General features: G+C 34.6%; 1 protein-coding gene across 1 annotated transcript; it reads right to left on the bottom strand.

Moving 5' to 3' along the window:
• Window positions 1-7,641: 7,641 nt before the first annotated feature.
• On the bottom strand, window positions 7,642-22,034 carry LOC127876255 (very-long-chain (3R)-3-hydroxyacyl-CoA dehydratase-like). Its single transcript, XM_052421340.1, has 9 exons — window positions 21,890-22,034; window positions 17,254-17,370; window positions 16,621-16,849; window positions 15,845-15,958; window positions 14,841-14,968; window positions 13,114-13,226; window positions 12,571-12,677; window positions 11,754-11,885; window positions 7,642-8,986 (listed from the first exon to the last, which is right to left on the bottom strand). The coding sequence occupies exons 1-9, from the start codon at window positions 21,980-21,982 to the stop codon at window positions 8,904-8,906; spliced, it is 1,116 nt and encodes a 371-aa protein (XP_052277300.1). The 5' UTR covers window positions 21,983-22,034; the 3' UTR covers window positions 7,642-8,903.
• Window positions 22,035-22,086: the final 52 nt, after the last annotated feature.

Raw genomic sequence — 22,086 nt, 5'->3', positions numbered from 1 at the left:
ACAAAATCCTCCTCCTGGCGTTTTCCCAGAATTCACAATATTGATACTGATCAAGGATGTGTTTGCGAGATTAATTTAAAGAAGAATGCTTCGTCCAAAATTCGGTACAAAAGAATATTTTAATGCTACAAATACCAAGAGCACTGCATAACGGGTGCCACGCTCGGCTGTGAAAGCTTGTCAGAATTTTTATTTTATTTTAGAGGTCACAGTGACCTTGACATTTGACCTAGTGACCCAAAATGGGTGTGGCGTGTGGAACTCAACAAGGTGCATCTACATATGAAGTTTCAAAGTTGTAGGTGGAAGCACTTTGATTTTAGAGGCAATGTAAAGGTTTTAGCAAGACGGCGGATGACGAGCAGGCTTTGACAATACTCGGGTTTTCTCCTAAAACAGCCTTGCTTAAAATGTGTGAATCTGTTTGAATCAGTATGAGTGCAAAGCGGGACAAGGGTTATTGGAAAGCAATCTCTCTCTGTATGTACGTCATGTTTTTGTTTCTGCTCAACATCTTCATTCCTTGAAGTTTTTTTTCATGAAACATGGCTGTAATGATTAGGTCATTGAGATGATTTGCAGATGGCAGAAATCAGTCATGCCAACTCAATGCCAAAGTAACACTTGAAGGTTTAATGTTTGAGCCGCCATGTGTGTGGCTGCTCATTGCCTCTAGTACCCTTAAAAGGATTTCCATAAAACTTGGCTAAGATGTTAAGGTACTTTGGGGAAATTGTGCAGAAATGGTAGATTTTCCTGTAATGGCAATATAGAGAACCTTACAAATCTCAGTAATATTCCCTGTCTGGATCTGGATGTCATAATCACTGTTATGTTTCTTGCGTTTACTGTTTTCAAATTGTCCAAAATTCCTTATGGCCAGAGTGGCCTAGTTTTCCTAATTTTGCCATATAGAAATAGCTGTACCTTGTAAACCGAAGCACATGATTGTATTTACACATTATTGTTGTTTTTTCAATTCCTTAAAATATGTTTGATTTGTATAAAAACTTGGTCACATGGAGTTTAGCGCTGTTGTGTTTTTAGGAAAATGTCAATGTCTCATAATATGCATTTATATTATGTACAAGTTACTACGATAGTGTAATAGTATTATCTTTTCTGTAAGTCTGTCCTTTCTACATTTTGTATCAAGTCAAGTGAAAGTTGCATTTGGTGCTATTTTCCCCCTTATATTGGGAGTTCTTGTTTAACTCAGGAGAGCAACCCAGAGCCTTAATGGCTATTTTGATTTTAAATTCCACACGATTGATCAGTAGCATGTGCAGCTGTTACACCTTCAGCATGTTGTGGTTGGGGAAGCTTTGTCTTAAATTGGTAATTTTCATTCAGATAGATGTGCTCTGCAACAAAGAGTTGGAACGAACTATGAAAGGAAATTGGATTTATTATCATCTACAATGTAGTCTTATGGTGCTATTGTTCAAATGTCGCTGATTTGATAGAAATGCATGCAGTATGATGCCTGCTTACACGAACAAGTACATTTTATAAAAAATCCTAAAGTTAAACAAGATGCGTTTGTGAAACACAATGTCCCCCTATATGACGTTTGACCTTGGAGGATGACCTTGATCTTGTGAAGGATGACCTTGACCTTTTACCACTCAAAATGTGCAGCTCCATGAGATGCACATGCATGCCAAATATCAAGTTGCTATCTTCAAAATTGCAAAAGTATTCATAAAATAAGCGATTTGGGCCACATATATTTGACCTCTGACCTTGAAGGATGACCTTGACCTTTCACCACTCAAAATGTGCAGCTCCATGAGATACATATGCATGCCAAATATCAAGTTGCTATCTTCAATATTGCAAAAGTATTCATAAAATTAGCGATTTTGGCCACATATATTTGACCTCTGACCTTGAAGGATGACCTTGACCTTTCACCACTCAAAATGTGCAGCTCCATGAGATACACATGCATGCCAAATATGAAGTTGCTATCTTCAATATAGCAAAAGTTATTGCAAAATGTTAAAGTTGGGCCAAACAGACCAACAGACAGACAGGGCAAAAACAATTTGTCCCCCACTACTATAGTGGGGGACATAAAAATAAGTTATTGAATTCTTCTAAAATTACATTTCAAAGTAACAAGTATTGATTCTGCATATAATAATCCGTCTTTAATAGCGGAAATAATTATAAAATTAACAAGAGATGTGTTTGTCAGAAACGCAATGCCCCCTTCTGCGCCGCTTTGATTAAAAAATTTTTTTATCATTTGGCAGGTTCAGATAATTATCTCCCTTTGAAGCTTATTACTTCCCTTGGAAGGGAACATGCATGCCAAATATCAAGTTGCTATCTGAAGCAACATAGAAGTTATGAGCATTTTTCGAAACCTGAACGCAAAGTTTGATGGAAAAACAGACAGACAGACGGATGGTCCGATCACTATATGCTCTCCTTCGGGGGCATACAAATGTAAAATATCTGGTCAATGTGACAATAGATTGCTTATATTTGGTGTATGTTTACCCTTCACATTTGGTGATAACTTATGGATAATCTGATTTAAAAAATGCCGTCTTATTATTAAAGAGAACACTATCATAGAGAATGTTTGTCAACATTCATTACATTTATTGCAATTGCGCTAAGGGATTTTTCATACCTTAATATAAGTTCTAAATACCCGGTGTTTTTTTTATTATGTTGAGTAGGAACATGATCTTTAATATGCTGTTTTATTGCATGAACAAAATTTATAAAAAATGTCAAAACAAGAATTGAGCATTGCTATGACATGGCTGCCTTAATTGTGTACAATTAGTTTGCAATATTAAAGCGGGTATATATGATTTTGTCAAATATTTATGAATTTATATAAACTGTGTAAAAAACTTATTATATATATACCTACCTACCTAGTCCTTGTTGTGCCCGGAGGCACATAGGGCAAGGACTAGCGCTTTCCACTCTTCTCTATCTTTTGCTTTCTTTTCTAGTTTTCCCCAGGTCAAATTATGTTCTTTCATTTCTGATTCGATAGTTCTTCTCCATGTCATTTTTGGTCGTCCTCGTCTCCTTTTGCCTTCGGGTGTCCATCTGAGAGCAGTTCTTGTAATGTTCTCTTGGGGTTTACGTAGAACGTGTCCGATCCAGACCCATCGTTTTCTTTTCAGTATCGTCCTCATATCGGTTGAGTTTGTTTGTTTGTGCAGTTCTATATTGGATATTTTTGCCGGCCAGAAGATTCTTGAAATTTTTCGGAGACAGCCGTTGTGAAAACTGGAGAGCCTGTTGATGTCTTTCTCAGTCATCCTCCAGCATTCTGCTCCGTACAGTAGAACTGACATTACACAGCTGTTATATATTTTCAGTTTAGTGTTTTTGCTGATGTTTCTAGTCTTCCAAATATTGTTTAGTTTGAAGAATGCATTTCTTGCTATTCCTAGTCTGATTTTAATATCTTTCTCGGCACCCCCATCTGATGTTAAAGTGCTACCAAGGTAAGTGAAAGTTGATGTACAGTTAATGTTATATCCGTTTAGGTGGATTTTTGGTGGTTCGTTTGTGTTAAGATGCATGATTTCTGTTTTCTTGATGTTTATCTTGAGGCCTATCTTGCTTGCATTCTCTTGCAGTTTGGTAGTTTTGTCTTGCATGTGTGTTTCTAAATGTGAGAGTAAGGCTAGGTCGTCTGCATAATCAAGGTCTTCAAGATTGGTGAGGAGGGTCCATCTAATTCCAGTATTGTTTCCATTAAGGGTAGATCTCATAACCCAATCTATTGCGATGATAAATAAAAGGGACGACATCACACAGCCTTGTCTAACCCCAGATTTTACTATGAAGCTGGTGGCTGATGATCTGCCAACAGAGCATTTGAAGTTGGAATAGAAGGCTTTAATAAGGCTCACTAGTTTTGATGGTATTCCATAATGTTTCAAAATTTTCCATAAGCTTTCTCTTTGTATGCTGTTGAATGCCTTTTCAAAATCAATGAAGTTGATGATTAGTTTCCGTTGCCATTCAGTAGATTGTTCTATGATGTTTCTTAATACAAATATTTGATCGCTGCAGCTTTTTCCTTTCCTGAATCCTGCCTGCTGTTCCCTTAGTTTGTTGTCAACTGTTGTTTTAATCCTATCGATTATTATTTTGCAGAAAATCTTGCTGGGTATGGATAACAATGTAATACCCCTCCAATTGTCACATTTTGTGAGATCTCCTTTCTTAGGCAACTTTATGATGTTGCCTTCATTCCATGTGGCTGGTATAGTGTTGTTCTGCCATATCTTACAGAATATTGGATGGAGTATGTCTGTAGCCAGAGTAGGGTCTGTTTTAAATAATTCAGCTGGTAACTGGTCTTTTCCAGGGGATTTATTATTTTTGAGCGCATTGATAGCTTTATATATTTCCTCTTTTCGTGGTGTTTCTATGTTGATGTCTAAAACTTCTACATCTTCCGCAATATCTGCAGTGACAGCGGGGTCAGGGCGATTCAGAACCTCTTCAAAATGCTCATTCCATCTTTTATCTTGCTCATTTTCAGATGTTATTAGTGTTCCTTGCTTGTCTCTTATTGGCATGTTTTTGTTTTGCATTTTTCCACATAATTTCTTTGTGATTTGGTAAATTTCACCTACTCTTTGTTCTGAAGCAGCTTTCTCAGCTTCCTTTGCCATCTCTTCTACAAAGGTTTGTCTATCTATTTTAGTAGCTTTCTTTACTTCTTTATTGCTGTTAGAATATTGTTCTCTCAGTCTATCTTTCAGTCTCTCAGAATGTGTGGTACAAATTTTCTTCTTTATATCTTTTCTCTTATCTATCTTTTTCCATGTCTTAGGTGTAATCCATTCTTTGTGTATGTGTCTTTTGAATCCCAGTGTTTTTTCGCTTGTTTTCTTGAATGCTGATTCTATCTTTAGCCAATGTTGGTCTATGTTTTCCTCCTCGATGTTTATATCTTGTAATATTTGAAATTTGTTTCTTAGTTCTAATATAAATTCTTGTTTTGTTTTTGTTTCTCTCAGTTTACCAGTGTCGAATTTCATTGGTTTAAACTTTTGTGTTGTTTTCATCAGTTTAAGTCTGATACTAGCTGTGACAAGGTGATGGTCGCTTCCTACATCAGCACCACGTCTCACTCTCACATCTTGAAGAGATCTTTTCCATTTACCATTTATAGCGATGTGATCAATTTGATTTTTATCTCTTACTCCTGGTGATATCCATGTTATTTTATGTATTTCCTTGTGAGGGAATAGTGTCCCACCAATAACAAGATTGTTGTTACCGCAAAAATCTACTAACTTTTCACCATTTTCATTCATTGTACCGCATCCATGTTTTCCAATGACTCTCTCAATTCCGCTGTTATCCTGTCCTACTTTTGCATTGAAGTCACCCATGATGATTGTAAGATCGTGTTTCGGTATCTTTTCTATTTCTGCTTGCAGCATGTCATAAAATTCTTGTTTGGTTTCATCTTCGGCTTCATTTGTGGGAGCATATACCTGTATAATTGAAGTCTTAACTGGTTCTGTATTCAGTCTTGCTCTTATAATTCTTTCATTGATAGGATGGTATTCAGTTAGAGATTTTGAAGCTGTTTTACTTAGAATTAGTGCTACCCCTTCATGATGTTTTCCGTCTTTTCTACCAGAATATATAATTGTTTCACCTGTGCTGGTTAGGTTTTTTCCAAAATCTGTCCATCTACATTCACTTATCCCTAATACACTCAATTTGTTCTCATTCATTTCTCTCAAAACCTGGGCTTGCTTTTCTGTCTCATACATAGTACGGACATTCCAAAATCCTAGTTTTAGTTTGGTTCTCGTGTTGAGTATACTTTTCATGTGGCCAGCTTCCTGTTGGCTTTCACTGGTCCCATTCATAAATGCAAGGTTTTGCTTGTATACTGGTGTTACGAGAAAAGTTGAAATGTTTCTAGTCCCTGTTTCCGTAATCGATTGTTTTTTACAAGAAGAGGAGATTAACCTCTCGCTCAACCTCCAACCTGTTGGACCGGAGATTTTTGATCAAGGTTGCCTTCCTCTAGATATGTTGCCAGCCAAGGCTTTCGAGTCAGTATCTACCCGGTTTTGGAATTGAAGTTTTGCTCTTCTAGACAAATTGCCTGACAAGGCTATCGACCTTCATCTGGCCGGGTGTTATACTCGGAGTTTTCCTTCTCCTAGATGGGTTGCCAACCAAGGCTAGAGAGCCCCATCTACCCACACCCTTGTAGTTCAGCCTGGGGCCTCACGGTACCCAGTTTCCGTGTGTTGTCGCGCGGAGACACTACATAGGATTTGTTATGGAGAGGCTATATACTAGCAGGAGAGACTTACGCACTCGGCTCTCTTTTCGCTGCGCTAGCAGCTAGCTAGCGGTGATGGCTGAGAGCGAAAGGTAACAAGTACACAGACGCAACACCAACACACAAGACGCATCACACAACATTTAACACATTATATATATATTTCAATATAAATTAAAATAAAAGTTAAGAAGAACATGTGTCGAAAAATGCGAAATAAGCCAGATATTTAATTCTGAAATTGAAAACGGCTGTACAGCCGAATTCGCCAGCATGTATACAATACATGTACGATGTGCATCTAAACTTACGAGGGGTGTTCCAGAAGTTATAGTGGATTTTCGCTATAACTTTCATTTGGTAACATAAATGGACAAACAAATAGCATGTTAAGAATATTTTGTCCTTTCCAAATCTACTCTCCAAATATCATGGAAATACATAAAACAATAAATATATATCAGAGATTTAAACATGTGCACAATGCGCACACCGACGCACGTGTAACGTTTCTGTTCAACGTCAATGATGTTATGAAGTTAACAACTGTCAAATCTTTTCCACATAATCACCTCCAACGCGAATGCACTTTATGTGTCGGGAAATCCACTTGTCAAAAGTGTCTCTATACCAGTCAGCGTCAAAATACGACACGATTCGCTTTGCTGCAACTGTAAGTTCCTGTTTACTTGCAAAGCGAATACCGCGCAACTGTGATTTAACTTCTGGGAAAACACGGAAGTCCATAGGGGCCAAATCCGGGCTGTAAGGAGGACTTAGGCGCTGTAACGTGAAATTTGCCGTAAATTCTGTTTATCAACGACATTTAAACCAAATTTAAATTCGCGTAACGCTCATACTTATAATAAAATACACGCGTGCGCCGCATGTCGTTACTGAGGTCTCTATGGCAACGCGTTTCAAACGCGCTTTATGGAATTCTTGCATTTTTAGCTTATATATGAAGTCCGTGATAATTGGTTTGTATAATATGTAAATTTCATTGACTTTTACCAGCAAACTAATAAGTTATAGCGAAAATCCACGAACTTCTGGAACACCCCTCGTAGTTTAACGGTTTATAATACAAAGACGAATGCTTCGGTTATTGTAGGAAAATATGTACGTCACTATCGACTCGGGGCGCTTATTTGTCTTTGCTGCATTTTATGAAATTCGGCTTTAATGTATAATTTTTCTTGCCTATTTTGTGTTATTGTAACATATTTTATCAATATATTACAATTTAACACATATAGAAAATCGTATATACCCGCTTTAACAAGAAGCTGTTTTACTGTTTTGTAGATAAGTGGTAAAAATAAATAAATATGTTTTTCTATCAAAACAGCTTTATTGCACCATGTTTCATGAATATTTCAAACTACAAATATTTCAAAATACTGCTACACTCCATGATTGTGTAACTTCAACTAATTGTATTCCAATATGAAGAGGCAAATACATATATATTCAACATGTACACATTATCCTTTTAAGGCCTGAATTACTTTGAATTCCATAACCAACCCACAGCATTTCAGGAAGAAGCCATGGCTCAGTTCTTACCAAATTTATTATGATAAATTATGATTCAAAACCAGACATCTGACTAATGGATAATTGAATGCATGATGAAAAATTTGTGAAACTTACACAATAAACACAAATATTTACGGGTACTTTCTGTCGAATGCATCTCACAGAGAGAATTCAAAATAGTTATCTGACATGTAATAATTCTAAAACAGCATCACTGCATTAAAATTAAAAAGATGAAAACTTTACAGACAGTATATATTTAAATTTACATTCCTAACAGTTGTTAAGGTGAAACATTAAAAGGAATTGAAACAATAATAGTTTAGAAAACTAAACTATATTTGGTTTCAGCAACATACAAATATTTTAACAAGTATAGTTGAAGGGAACAGTAGCAAGAGAAATAGTACAAACAAATATTAACATTTTATACAATATTTTGCATTGAAATCTAAACATGGTAAAAAAAAACAATTTTTGTCTCCTACCGGTTTCACCGGAGAGGACTTATGGTTTGCGCTCTGTCTGTCTGTCACACTTTTCTGGATCTTGCGATGACTTAAAAAGTTCTTAATATTTGTTCATGAAACTTGCAACATGGATAGATGGCAATATGGACATTATGAACATAATTTCATTTTGTTCCTACATGTATGTCTAAAATTGTGGTTGCTATGGCAACCAAATTTATTTAAAAAAATCTGAAAATGGTCGAATTTCTGACAATGGGGGAGCCGGTAGGGGACCATATTGCTTGACAATAGCCTTGTTTTACATTGAAATTATTTTGCAGTTTAAAATAAAAGTTGAAACAAATGATCTGACTCAAAAAGATGAGATCGGTTTGTAAAATGTTTTCAATTTTTTCTGATTCAAATACAAAATCATTAACAACTGTTTAATATACTAATACCAGTATAGAATATACCAAAAAGGCATACACAGAAACTTATACTCCTACTGACAGGCAATTTATTTCATAACGCAACATTCAGAATTCTCTTGCATGAGGTCAATTTCACAGGATTTTTCGGCCACCATACAACCAGATTTACTATCTGAGTTTCTTGCTGGGTGTAGAAATGCCAAGTTTCTTCTTTCTTAGAATGTACATGTGTTTCATCATCTGAATTCCACCTGAAATTACACACACATTTCAGCCTCGGTCTGGGAAAACAGGGCTTAATGCATGTGCATCAAGTGTTGCCCAGTGCAGTCAACACGGGCTTTTCAAGGACGACACTTATTCTTTTTGTGTGTGTTTTTTTTGTTTAAATGAAATCTTTTCTTAGTGAAAATCTAGTATAGGCTCAAAGTGTCGTCCCCCATTAGACTGTGTGGCCTGGGCACCATTAAACCCAGTTTCCTCAAAGCGATGCTCATTTTGTTAGGTGCAAAGCTTCTTACTGACCTCACATAGAGGGCTAACAGATTTCTTTCTCCCATGGCTTGAATCACATTCTATCGTGATAAGTTTTAGTTTCAACCTATTTATTTAAGCTCAATGCATTGAAACCCTTGGCTTATTGAAACACCCTCTTGAGTTTGTTTCCTGGGACTAGAACCAGTACTTGGTGTCTTTGGGTGAGAACGAAGGAACACTCCCAAGTGGGGATCGAACCGGTGACCTCCCCATCGCTAGGCGGAGGACACCATATCCACTATGCCATGTCAATCTAGCGCTATTAAATTGCACTATTGTGGCTTTCAGCAATGAGATTGAGGTGATTATGATAATGGGTCAGCGCAAAATATGCCATGTTTTATATGCTATACAGCAAAGTTTCACGTCAAGAGATCAACTTTTTCATATTGCCTTTTTGCATAACATTTAGATGAATAATTTTTTCTTGTTTAATTAGCCAACATTAACATAGCATTCATACCTATGTATGTTTTTTGTTCTTCAATTTTTTTAAACAATTAAAATAATGTTCAGAAAGTTTTCAGACCACCTTATACATTTAGTTTTATACTCCCTCTAATATCACATATTGCTACATAAGATTCAAAATAGTCACTATTTTTTATTATTGCTGTGTTGTTTTAATCCAGAGGTCCTTATTTTGAAAGAAACTTAAACATCTTCCCAAAGAGCATCAATTGCTGGTTTTATTCAGAAAACAGACTCAAAAATATCTCCTAACCCTCGGGATGTACAAACTGCATAAGATAAGTGAATATGTTGTAAAAGTCTTAGCAATGTCTAAAATCATTAATAGCTTTAAGGTTTGGTATTATATTTAAATGGCTTTTTATCCTTCTTTGGCAAGGGTCTTAAAAAGGCCACTTCCCCAAGGCTCGCCTTAGGGGGCGATGTGAGCAAAAAAGTTGCTTTCTTACGCCAAACTTCGTCTAAAATTTAGGAAATTGTAGATAAAAAGCGACTTTCAGTCTCTCTCTTAACGGAATTTCTTAACATCCGTTTTTTTCGATGTCAAGGTCTGATTCAATTTTCCAATACACACTGTCACAGCCCGTAGCATGTCGCAATTGAGCGACGGGTAATTTGCGGTAAACCCCGCCCCAGATTCTCCCAACCTGTGAACTTATCCAATCAGCAATCGATATTCATCAAGTCAGTGTTCAACTCCAATGCAGTCACGTGCGAGCGGGGTGATAATTGAAGTTTGCTACTGTCTGTCATGTGTAATTGATTTGAAAGTGATTGGAGATAATCCACGGGGTTGATGTTGCCATATTAATTGATCAATTAAAGTGATTACGATGAATTATCGTATCATATACTTATGATCTTTTGTCGGCAAGAATGGATGCTTTATGCCAATGTTTGGGGAATGTTTTTGAAACGCAGAAAGGTGCCATTATTTTGCAGCGAGTAAATGGGATGCTTAAGGTAGGTTATGCAAACACAAGAAACTTAAGCTATTGTAATGTATTTTCGGTGTCCGCAAAATATTTATCATTATTTTTGGACATTAGTCATTTGGAAACTAAGCAGACTTCATGTACTGAAATGCCTCTAAAATCATGACTAAATGGTCAATCGCCTAAACCCGGGTCGAAGCAACAAATTGACGATGTCTATGACACATCTTCGTTAATTAGTACTAAATTAATTTATGTATCCGGGGACAATTATTATTATTATAAATGTCTATGACGCGTCTTTGTTCATTATAACAAAATTTCTGTTGAGTAATCTAGTTGATTACTTTCAATATTTTCTTCTCTACGGTCTTGCTAAATACGACAGGAAGTTTATGAAATTATGTGCATAAGGGCATGTCTATGTATAAAGCATTTTTTTACATGCCAAAATTAATAATATTTTTATCACCGTAGAGGATAGATTTACGAGCCTAAAATCCTATCAAATTTCATTGCAAAAAAAGAGAGAAAAAAATTGTCAGCTGTATACATGTATTATGAAACATAATTATTTTGTCAAACTTCTTCTTTGCATGGATTCTGATAAATAAAAAGAAGACACCGTCTGTTTTCTGTCAATTAGACTCTACATGTATTATTATATTTATGTAACTTCTCCCTAAAGTCTCCTCACTTCTCCCTAAATTAGTGTCTAGGGAGAAGCCTCTTCTCTCTAAAATTTTAGCCCAGTGTGAGCCCTGCTTCCCCCAAGAGAAAAGCCCCTTTCCCAAAGAGAATTCCTTTGAAATGATGCAATGTTTCCGAAATTTCAAGCATACTTTGGCAAGTTTTTTTCCCTTTCTCAGTTTTGTTGATATTTTTCCCAAAAATGGAAGGCAAGACCCTATCACCCATTCAAGAAAAAAGCCCTGATTTATGCTAACTGGCCCCCATTCAAATTATTTGCAAGTCAACTGCAGATTGGTTCTTGACCTCCATTTTTTACTGGCCATGATGCCCAGTAATTTGGAATGTTTAAAGCAAGGGGTAACAACTGCAGAGGTCCTGTTACCTAATGCCAGTATCAGTAGATATGTATGCAGGAACCATGGGAAGTAGAAGGCCATGTTTGACGCGTTGGGCAGCTGCACACTGAACATCCCTGACTCCTCAAATAGTGGTATTGACATGATAACAACTGTGGCTGGAAAAGAGAGGAGAAACAAGAAATATTTTACATATGCAAACTTCATATTAAATGTTGCCACATAGCCTTGTTAAAACATTGAAACATTGCTCCACATACTTACATTGAAGAGTTTTAATTTCCTTAACAACCTTTTGAATATCATTTGTGACAAGACTTCATACGCCTTTGTTCATTTGCACTACAAATATTATTTTCAAAGTATGTAATCAGGCACCTAAGTAATATATTTTAGCCCCCTGAATATGAACCCAAAGTACATTATATAGTTTTAAGTTCCTGATCATGTTGTACACAAATTGGACCCAATTTATTTATGACATCAGTGATTATTTTCTTTATATTTTACTGCCTATTCCTTTTGGATTGGGAAAAATTGTGTGATAAACCATGAAATTGTGAAAATAAAACATTATAAATGTTATTATAAATAACAGTATTCTAATTGTTTATAAGTGCATGCTTAATTAAAAAGTTATATCATAAAGTAAAAAAAATATGAGTTTATTGGAAAAGTTTTTTTTGAAATTTCTGTCAGATTTTTAGGGGAAAAAAATTCTATTGCGATTTGGAAACAGCCTGTAAGAGGCTGTTATTTTGGGGAAAAATATCATTGAATATAAATATTTCATATTATGATACAATTTATTGAATGTATCAAAGAGAGTAAAGAATGTGTTACCTTCAAACAAAATTCCCAGAGGATATAGTGGGATCCAGGCAGAGTATCGCAGCCAAGATATAACCTTGATATCTTTACCAATGCTTGACAACATGTAGAATGGATATCTGCAGATAAATTTGTTTATACAGGTAAGTTCAATCTCACACATTTGAAACACATCAAAGCATATTGTTTTATACATTGGTATTAAGTTAAAAATAAGTCTTAGCTTGAACCGTGACCTTGACCTAAGATTGAAGCTGTGAAGTTACAACAACATTCAATGTTTGAAATAACGGTGGTCCACTTTTGCAATATCACCTTTTTTCCCCTAACAATATCATGTAATAGTTGTACTGTTATTCCATGATAGTTGAATAGTACAGGAAAATGGTACCATTCAAAACTTCTAATTTTTCAGGCAATAAATCTATACCAGTTTGAATTCATTCAAATTCTATTTCTACCTTAATAAAATCACGTAGTTCCCAACTTTGAATTATACTAGTTGCTTTCCAAAAAACTGATGCAAACTAATGACAATACATTTATACTGTTTACCTGACTAGTTCAACAGCTGACCAGGTCATGAACAGATACCAGACTACAGGAGCTATCTGCAGACGTACATCTTGAAGTATGAGCAGGAAGAGAATGAACCCTCGACCTCCAACCTGCAGAAAGAAAGGTCAACAAAGGTCATAAACAGATACCAGACGACGGGAGCTATCTGCAGACGTACATCTTGAAGTATGAGCAGGAAGAGAATGAACCCTCCACCTCCAACCTGCAAAAAGAAAGGTCAACAATTTTAAAGGTCATAAACAGATACCAGACGACGGGAGCTATCTGCAGACATACATCTTGAAGTATGAGCAGAAAGAGAATGAACCCTCGACCTCCAACCTGCAGAAAGAAAGGTCTACAAAGGTCATAAACAGATACCAGACGACGGGAGCTATCTGCAGACATACATCTTGAAGTATGAGCAGAAAGAGAATGAACCCTCGACCTCCAACCTGCAGAAAGAAACATGACAACTTTTCACTGACAGACTAATAGAGGCTATGATAGGTTAACATTTGGAACTTTCCAAGGATTATCAAATTTACAAATGAGCCGTGCTCTGTGAAAAGGGGGTTTAATGCATGTGCGTAAAGTGTTGTCCCAGCTTAGCCTTTGTAGTCTGCACAGGCTAATCCTTGACAACACTCTCCGGCTAAACTGGATTTTTGCTAAGAAGAGACTTTCTTTAAAAAGAAAATATCATGAAAGAAGAAAGTGTTGTCCCTGATTAGCCTGTGTAGACTGCACAGACTTATCTGGGACGACACTTTACCCACATGCATTAAATCCCTTTTCACAGAGCTTAGCTCAAATGTATGTAACAGATTGTTGTTAGATTTAGGTAACTTAGAATATTCTTATATATATTGACAATATTTACCTTAAATATATTAGAATTAGAACAATTTAAGCTCCATGTTAAACACATTATTATCTATAACATAACAGATTTAAATGAAACCAAATGTTTTGAATGAAGTACTGAAATAACGCAGTTTTTAGCAAAATAAAAAATGTATATGTACAAAAGAATTGAAATAAGTGTTAATAGGACACAGATGCCCCATAGTCCATTTTTGCTTTCAAATTTGAACTTTGACCTCTAAATGAAACCTTGGCTAGTGTAGTAGGGAAGCAGGTGATACTAAAGACATGCCATTTCTTGATGGTGGTCATTTGTCAAAGTTGTGGCAAATTTATGGCTGAGAAAGGAATTTTCACATTGACCTTTGACATCTAAGTGTGACCTCAACCCTTACTTTTGGTGTAGAAAGATGGGTGTTACATGCTCTAAGTTTGGTTAACATATGTGGAAACGTATCTTACAGACCATAAATAAATGGCAGTAATGGCTGAAACTGGAATTTTCAAGATGTTTAATGGCCATATTTGACTTTGGCCTTTAAATGTGAGCCTCAAGGTAGAGAGACGGATGTTACACACGACACAATGTCTTGTTATGGTGTACATTAGTTACAACTGATTTCAAAATCCATCAATGTATGGCAAAGTTATAGATGAGACAGGAATTTTCTGACGGACTCATACACAGATGTACAGACATAAGGATGTACAACGAGACTGCTATATGTTGTTCTCTTCAAAGGGAGGCATACAAAATTGCTTTTTTATACACATATTACAAAACATAATATTTAAAGAAAACTCTGTCAAGGAGGTATTTACAGTCATACATTCTCCACATTCCATCTGTACCTTACCTGCATTACAGGAGCTACAACGCCAGTTTTCACCAGTCCTATGAGTGGATGTATTATCTCCAGTACAGCGGTGGCCTGACAGAACATCATCTGAGTACCCACCAGCTCAAATGCCTTCTCTTTAGCCCCTGAAATTTAATGCACCAGGGCTTTTGTTTAATTGATTTTAAAGCAGTTATTGGTCATATTCCAAAGCAAATTAGAAGTGTCACCAAAACAGCACACTTAACTATCTTTCAGTTTTATAGTAACTTGTACATTTCTTTTCTGCCATCTTCACTAGTGGACTAAAGACATATTTGAGCTTTCAATAGATTTTCTGAAGCAGTTATAGTGTACATAGCCTTTAATCTGCAATTTATTAGTTAACAAGACATGTGTCCATATGTTATGGTTGCCCCAATCAATTTTTCACTTTTTATTTCATAACTCCACTATTGTAAAAAAAACTATTGCTTAATGGCCATTTGAGGCAGAGAGACGGTTGATACAAGCTCTATACATCTCCTGATGGTGGTCTTTTGTAATAAGTTATTTTATACTTGCATGGTGAGTTATAAATAGTAAAGTTAAATGTGAATATTTTTGCCGAAATCCAGACCCTTATTCCTATATGATGTTAACATTTTCAAATGTTCAAATATAAAAAGAGTTCAGCATGGTTACTACTTTTTCAAACTATGTTGAGGGTTATTGTATTAACGATTCTCAATAGTCTGATAATAAAATAATTAGATAATAACTTTTGAAGGTTGAATTATACCAAAATTCTTATTAAACCATGATAGATCAGAACTCCAAAAACATGAAAAATAATCCTGTAAACATTTTGGCCCTTGATTGCCAGCAGAAATGTTCATTCCAAATATGGCTTGAACCAGAATTAAGATTTAGAAATTGTGATCCAAATATATCTTATATATTTATATATTCATATTAAAAAGTAGAGTAGAGACAAGAGTGCATGAGTCAGTGATTTGAAACACATCAAATGTTAAAATTACCTGCTCCATGCTTTAAGAAATTGTACGAGAGCACTGTTGTGATGTACAGGAACCCAACAAACTGCAGCATATTGTATGTGAACAGATAGGTGCCACTGACGTTCAAGTCCTCACCTGAAATACACAGCAATATGTTTCACTTTCAGGAAAAGATCTACAGCAAATGTGGGTGGGTGGGGATGCCATGGCCAGTTCATTTTTGTCTCTCTTGTCTACCTCTGCTGCCAGGCTGGTCAGGTCAACACAAAAAAGTGTGAAAATCTTTTAAAATTCAATATATATTCTTTGCTTATATTAAAATTTAAATGATGAGACTCTTTTACTTCGCTTCAAATGAAAAGACTATGTTTTAAAACTTAAATCAGTGTAAGGCTTAGAATTCCTAGGATAAAGCAAATTATAATATACATTTTTGTATTGTTACAAGACAGGTCCTCCCGTCCACTCTTACCCCTTTCAGCAGCACTCTATATTTTCTTTGAACCGACGTGCTGATCTATCCACAGCTTACTTAATCTTATATCACCGTTTAAATTAAATATTTGTAGAAGTTACAGTATATACAAATTTAAGACTTCATTTGGCAGGCATATATCAGAATTCTGATAAAATACAGGTGATCTTTGCAAACCCTGAAGATCATGTGATCAGGCTTGTGATTTCCTGAGATATTTCAGTCATGATCGATGAATGACATTGAATGTCCAACTTTCACAAAAGCAATAAAATAGTAAGTTGCAACCCTACAACCCCCAAACTTGGTCTAAACAAAACACCTTTTTTCTCATCTTCTAGCTGCTTTTCTAAGTTCCTCATAACTTCGTCGGCTGCCATCTTATCACGTTCATCCTCACTATCAATGTCATCTTCATACACGAACTTGTCAAAATCTATTTTAAGCCATGCCAGTTTTGTCTGTGACTTGGTTAGACGGGGCCAAGCTTCTGCTCCCTGCTTTTTAATACTAAACTCAACGCCACGTGCTGTGGTACGCTGCTTGCAACTCTGAAATATATGTATTGTTTTTAAAAATAAAACAGTATTTGTTAAAACATATTCGTAAATGAAAATGACAACGGAAATGTGAATAAACAAAATAATATTTTTAACATTAATAAGCACATTGTTAAATGTTAGTATTTAATTCTGTCATCCATATAAAAATATGACATGTCATGATTTATAAATTAAATAAGCATGAATTTTTTCATATTTTTTCCCAACTAATCAATTATAATTATTTTCCATTCAAAGAGCAAAAATGTTAACATTGTGAAAAAGGATGGTTGTTTTAAATTATATTCGTATTTGTTTGTGCACTTATATGAGTGATAATTAGTTTCAAAACATTCACCTAAAAAGGGAAGAAAATGCCTATAAAACTAGTTCATGCACTTCCCCTTTCCTACCCATTTATCGATTGGTAGATAGAACTCCAAATCAAACTCATATTGCTTGTTTCCATGAGCTCCAACACCAGTGAAAGATGCAGTCAGTTTGTCCTCTGTGATATCAGCCTTATCCACCTGCAAAAAGATGACCAGTTGCATATAATTTCATTCAGTTGGGTTTTTATGTTAAAAAAAAATTGTGGAAATTAAACCAGAGCGTTGATATTCGATGATATATGAAGCAGCGTTTTTTTCTTGTGTTTGTGTAGCAGCTTTTGGCTTCTGAATTTGTGAAAAGATGAGCCATGAAATTTTTTTAAGTTTGAGGCTGCACAGTTATTTTAGAGATAAGGGTCCAAGACCCATAACTTCGTCAAAAATCAAAGGACCGGAATGAAACTCACACTTTATCTGTAAGCCATGTAGATAGACTCACATACCAAAAATCAGCTATATAGCCTCAGGGTACCAATTCTCGAACGGAACCAATTCTCGAACGATTTTTATAAATTATAAAATTTACTCACTGTGGAATCGGTGAATTTGAAATCTGGTCCTATTTTAAGTAAGTCCAATATGAATACATTCTATTGGCAAACTTCCAACTTGACAACCTCTTCTTCGTAAACGCAACTGCAGACAAAGATTCATTGAACCAGTAAAATTTTAATATTTTACCAGGTAAATAAGTGGTTAATTCAGAAAGATCAAAAAAGGTAATCAAAATGTTTTGTTTTGTAAGATTCTAACAATATGAGCGATGTTTTCATTCACCTTTAAGGCTTTTTACTATACCTTTCACATAGTTTTCAACTGTCAAAATAAGCGATTACATTCTTGACCTTGCCCTATTTTCTATTTTTATTTTAATGGATTAGGTTGCAAACAGCTAAGTTGATTTATGGTCAATTCGTACTGTAGCCAACTCGTAAATCAGTAACATTCAACCACATTTATTGAATATCATTTTATTCATAAATATAATACATCTATTTAGATTTTCTTTTTCTTTCTTTTAGACAAATGAAACGAAAATAATCAAATAAATACACAGTCTGTTCTCTACAAGCAGTACTTAGAGAATTCAAACAAGGAAAATGTTTGTCCAAAGTATGAATAAGTATTAATCTTTTGATTTAATGAACAAAATATATTAGTAATGTAATAATTATCCACGTCAGTTGCAATGTAAATAAATTTATTTTACTATTTTATGTGTGTTTTGCAAATGTCTGATGGCTTCCTTGAGTGAACGTTCGATAATTGATTCCAAATTGGTTGCAAAATGTGAACAGAACCAACTTCATTTGACCAACGGTAAGGTCGAGTAATTAACACTTGTTTTCTTTACATTTTATAGTTTCAGAAAGAGTAGTCTTTTACCTGAAATATCAGCTTAAATTATTTTTTAAAACTTGAAACAGTTTGACAAATTAAATAAAATCGGCAAAAATTCGTTCGAGAATTGGTACCCTGAGGCTATATATATATATATATTAAGCGTTTCGTAAAAAAACTCCAGAAAACAATTATTATAGAGAAAATGGTCTGACACGAAACTCACACATCATCTGTAAGTCATCTAGGTATACACACCAGTGATTTTTTTGCTTTAATTTGTTACAGCCTGTGCCTTTTGAATTGGGAAAATTAGCGCGATAAACCTTGAAATTGGGAAAAATATTGCGATAAACCATGAAATTGGGAAAAATTAAGCATTATAAATAGGATTATAAGTAACAGAAGTGATATTGTTTTTAAGTGCATGTTCAGGGAGTTTTCTAGAAAAGGAGTCTGGTCAAATTGGGATTTTTTTTAATCAATAAAAGTGGCAAGTTTGGGAATGATTTATGGACAAAAATGACTAAATTCAATTTATATATTTTGTAAGATGTTTAAAAAAATAATTTTGGTCAGAATTTTGGGAAAAAACGTGTATTTTTGCGATTGGGAAGCAGCCGAAAATCGGCTGTAAATTTGAGCAAAAAAAATCACTGCACACATACCAAAAAATCAGCTCATTATATTAAAGCGCTCCTAAAAAAACTCTGGAAAATGGAATGCAGGACAGACAGACGTCCCACTGCTGTATCATAGTTAATGCCACCCTAATGGAGAATAAAAATTGTTAAAAAGTGAGTCACATACATTTTACAATTGTAAAAACGGAAAATCAGCCCTGTCAGAAGAAAATGCCTAAAATTTTAGTCATGCCGGAAACATTGTTTTTGGAGGACTATCCAGACCCGATTCTATCCACCATAGTGTGTTTGATTTGTGGTCACCATATCAGACAGGTGAGGTTTCCTCCAGTTTTTACGGCTTCCCCCAAATCACAAGACAACACCAAAAATAAGAGGCCTTAGGTGCGGAAGCACTTCATTACCTCAAAATAAACACACATGACTCCCAAAAAGTGTATGGTGGGAATGTCACCCTTTATGTACCATATATATAATATATAGAGATAAATAATATATGGTTTAATATGAAGGTGTGTTAATAATGAAATGTATTTTGTGACATATTATTAATGAATTTAGACTAATATATTGCCATAGATTATATTTTATGCCAGCTTGTGTGTCAGTGACTGTCTAAGTATAATTTATTAGCCCCAGTAGTAATAAATGATTCACATTCTTACCTGAAATTAAAGTATATTATAAAAATCCATAAAATCAAAGGGAGGATAAAGAGAAAGTTTTCACAGGTTATCACCAATAAATGAAAAAAACTCTAATGATTTGAATGATAAATGCTCTTTGCTTTTCATGTGCTACTTGTATGTATATTTTCATTTGTACTGTTTGCCAATAATCAAATAAAAGTATTCCATTATCAATTTTGTGAATGATAAATGTGTTTGGCTTTTCATGTGCTACTTTTATGTATTAAGTATTTATATATGTATTAAAATTACAATATTACAGAATAACAATAAAAATTTATGATTTTATTTAGAAAAATTAATGTATCAGTGCCCCAGATAAGCTGCGTATCTGCGTCTTTCACCCTATTAAAATGTTTAAAAACGCAAAGAAATACAATATCATGCGTATTGAAAACGCACCCGATTTGCCTTTTACGCACATTCGTCTTATTTGATGCGTACGATACAATAGCTTTGATCGAAAAAACTTTGCTCATTTTCGGTATTTTTTGTGATTATTTTCGTTACGCGGCGACGCTTTTATTCAGCAAGCGCCTGGATGACGGGGCAATAAAACAGTCAAAGCTATTCAAACGCTCTGCGGACTAGATTTCATAGTTAAATAAAGCGGCTGACACAATTATTTACGACGATATACATGCGTTTTCAATCTGACTTAATCCGTCGTTCATTGTGCAAATATTTGTATAGTGTCTGTACTTTCAGTTTCTAATACGATGCGTAATAAAAATGTCTAAGAGAAAGACGTCCGCAATTGTTGCGCCAAAATATGTGTCGATCGCTAACTTTATCGAACCAAGAAAGCAAGAGTCAATAAGTGCCGAATCATTCGTGTTATCGATTTTTTTTAAGTTTAAAGTTTATGTTATTGACAGTTTCAAGGATTAAAGATGTTATGAAACATCAGTTTATTAAAGTTAATTATATTAGTTTACAGTTTTATTGAATCAATACAATTGTGTGCAGCTTCAACAGAAGTAAAGCAGAAATGGTTTTACTGTATGCATCTTATAACTCATTTCACCCTATTCCAAGAATAAAATCACCCTATTTTTCAAAATCAGTGGGTGAAAACCCTATTACCGAAATAATTATCTGGGGCACTGTGTATTCTGAGATTATGTGCTGGACTATGTTATTGTTATGTAAAATTAAAGTATAAAAGTATAAATGTTGTTGTTAATTGGTCTAATTATTTGAGGAATGTGTCACTTGTGAAGAAGGACCCATTTGGTTTGGGATGTTTACTAAAAAAACATGACATTTCACACCTGGCATAGGTGAGGAATTTAGAGCTGTTGAGCACCAGACAGTGTCATCAGTCTTCATTAGAGATACTTTAACCATTGCATAAGGTTCATTTCATTTTAGCATTATCATTTTATTTTTGCTATTGGAAATAAAACAATTTATGAATGTGAACAAAATTTCAATTATAATTCTAATTGAGATTTTTTTTTAAATTTGTACATGTATTTTAGATTGCTACATTTTTATATTTAACATATAATTTAGCAATATTTTACTTAGTAAGAACTGAGTTACTAAGTTACTGAGTTTTATTTAACTGTTTTTTTTTGTTCTTAACATTACATTATGAGTTGCAATAACAAAATAGATATAATATAGTGGTACATAAGGGGACTGGTACATAAGGGGTCACACCCGTAGTATGGTGGAATGTAACCATTTGTCGCGGTTCTGGAAAATTCTGCACAATTTCTACACCGACATTCAAGACAAACACTCAAAATCAATCATAATTATCTAAAGTTTCTATATTTTCAATGCATAATATAAAAAACAATACATTAAAATCACTTATCTGATCATGCAGTCTACGACTGGTCTAATATCTACAAGTCAAGTCTAAAGTTTGAAACATCTAGAGTACGAATTCGTTGACAATAAAAAATGCAAAAAATATACCGCAATCAAAATACTTATTTTGACAATAATTCATACAGAATAAAGACCTACTTTAACATCCCTTAAATCAACTTTCAATGATATCGAATCTTCTTTTTGCCCCCAATAAACAAACGGTTTGAGTACATCTGCCATGGTTTTCATGTATAATATTTTTACGAAAATAATAAACAAAAAGCGTATAACTCTGTTATATTTTCAATATACTGATCAAATTTATATGCATTTAAATACAAATTACGACAAGC

Source organism: Dreissena polymorpha, chromosome 4, assembly GCF_020536995.1.
Source record: "Dreissena polymorpha isolate Duluth1 chromosome 4, UMN_Dpol_1.0, whole genome shotgun sequence".
NCBI classification, from domain to species: domain Eukaryota; kingdom Metazoa; phylum Mollusca; class Bivalvia; order Myida; family Dreissenidae; genus Dreissena; species Dreissena polymorpha.
This window is presented reverse-complemented; position numbering and strand designations above follow the sequence as displayed.

Bases quoted from the DNA above. Each gene is read 5' to 3' on its own strand.
- LOC127876255 (XM_052421340.1), bottom strand. From the start codon at position 21,982: ATGAAAACCATGGCAGATGTACTCAAACCGTTTGTTTATTGGGGGCAA. The intron at 17,371-21,889 runs GTAGGTCTTTAT...ATCTTTTTGCAG, and splicing joins TTGATTTAAGGGATGTTAAA to GTGGATAAGGCTGATATCAC. The intron at 13,227-14,840 runs GTAAGGTACAGA...TTCTTTCTGCAG, and splicing joins TTGTAGCTCCTGTAATGCAG to GTTGGAGGTCGAGGGTTCAT.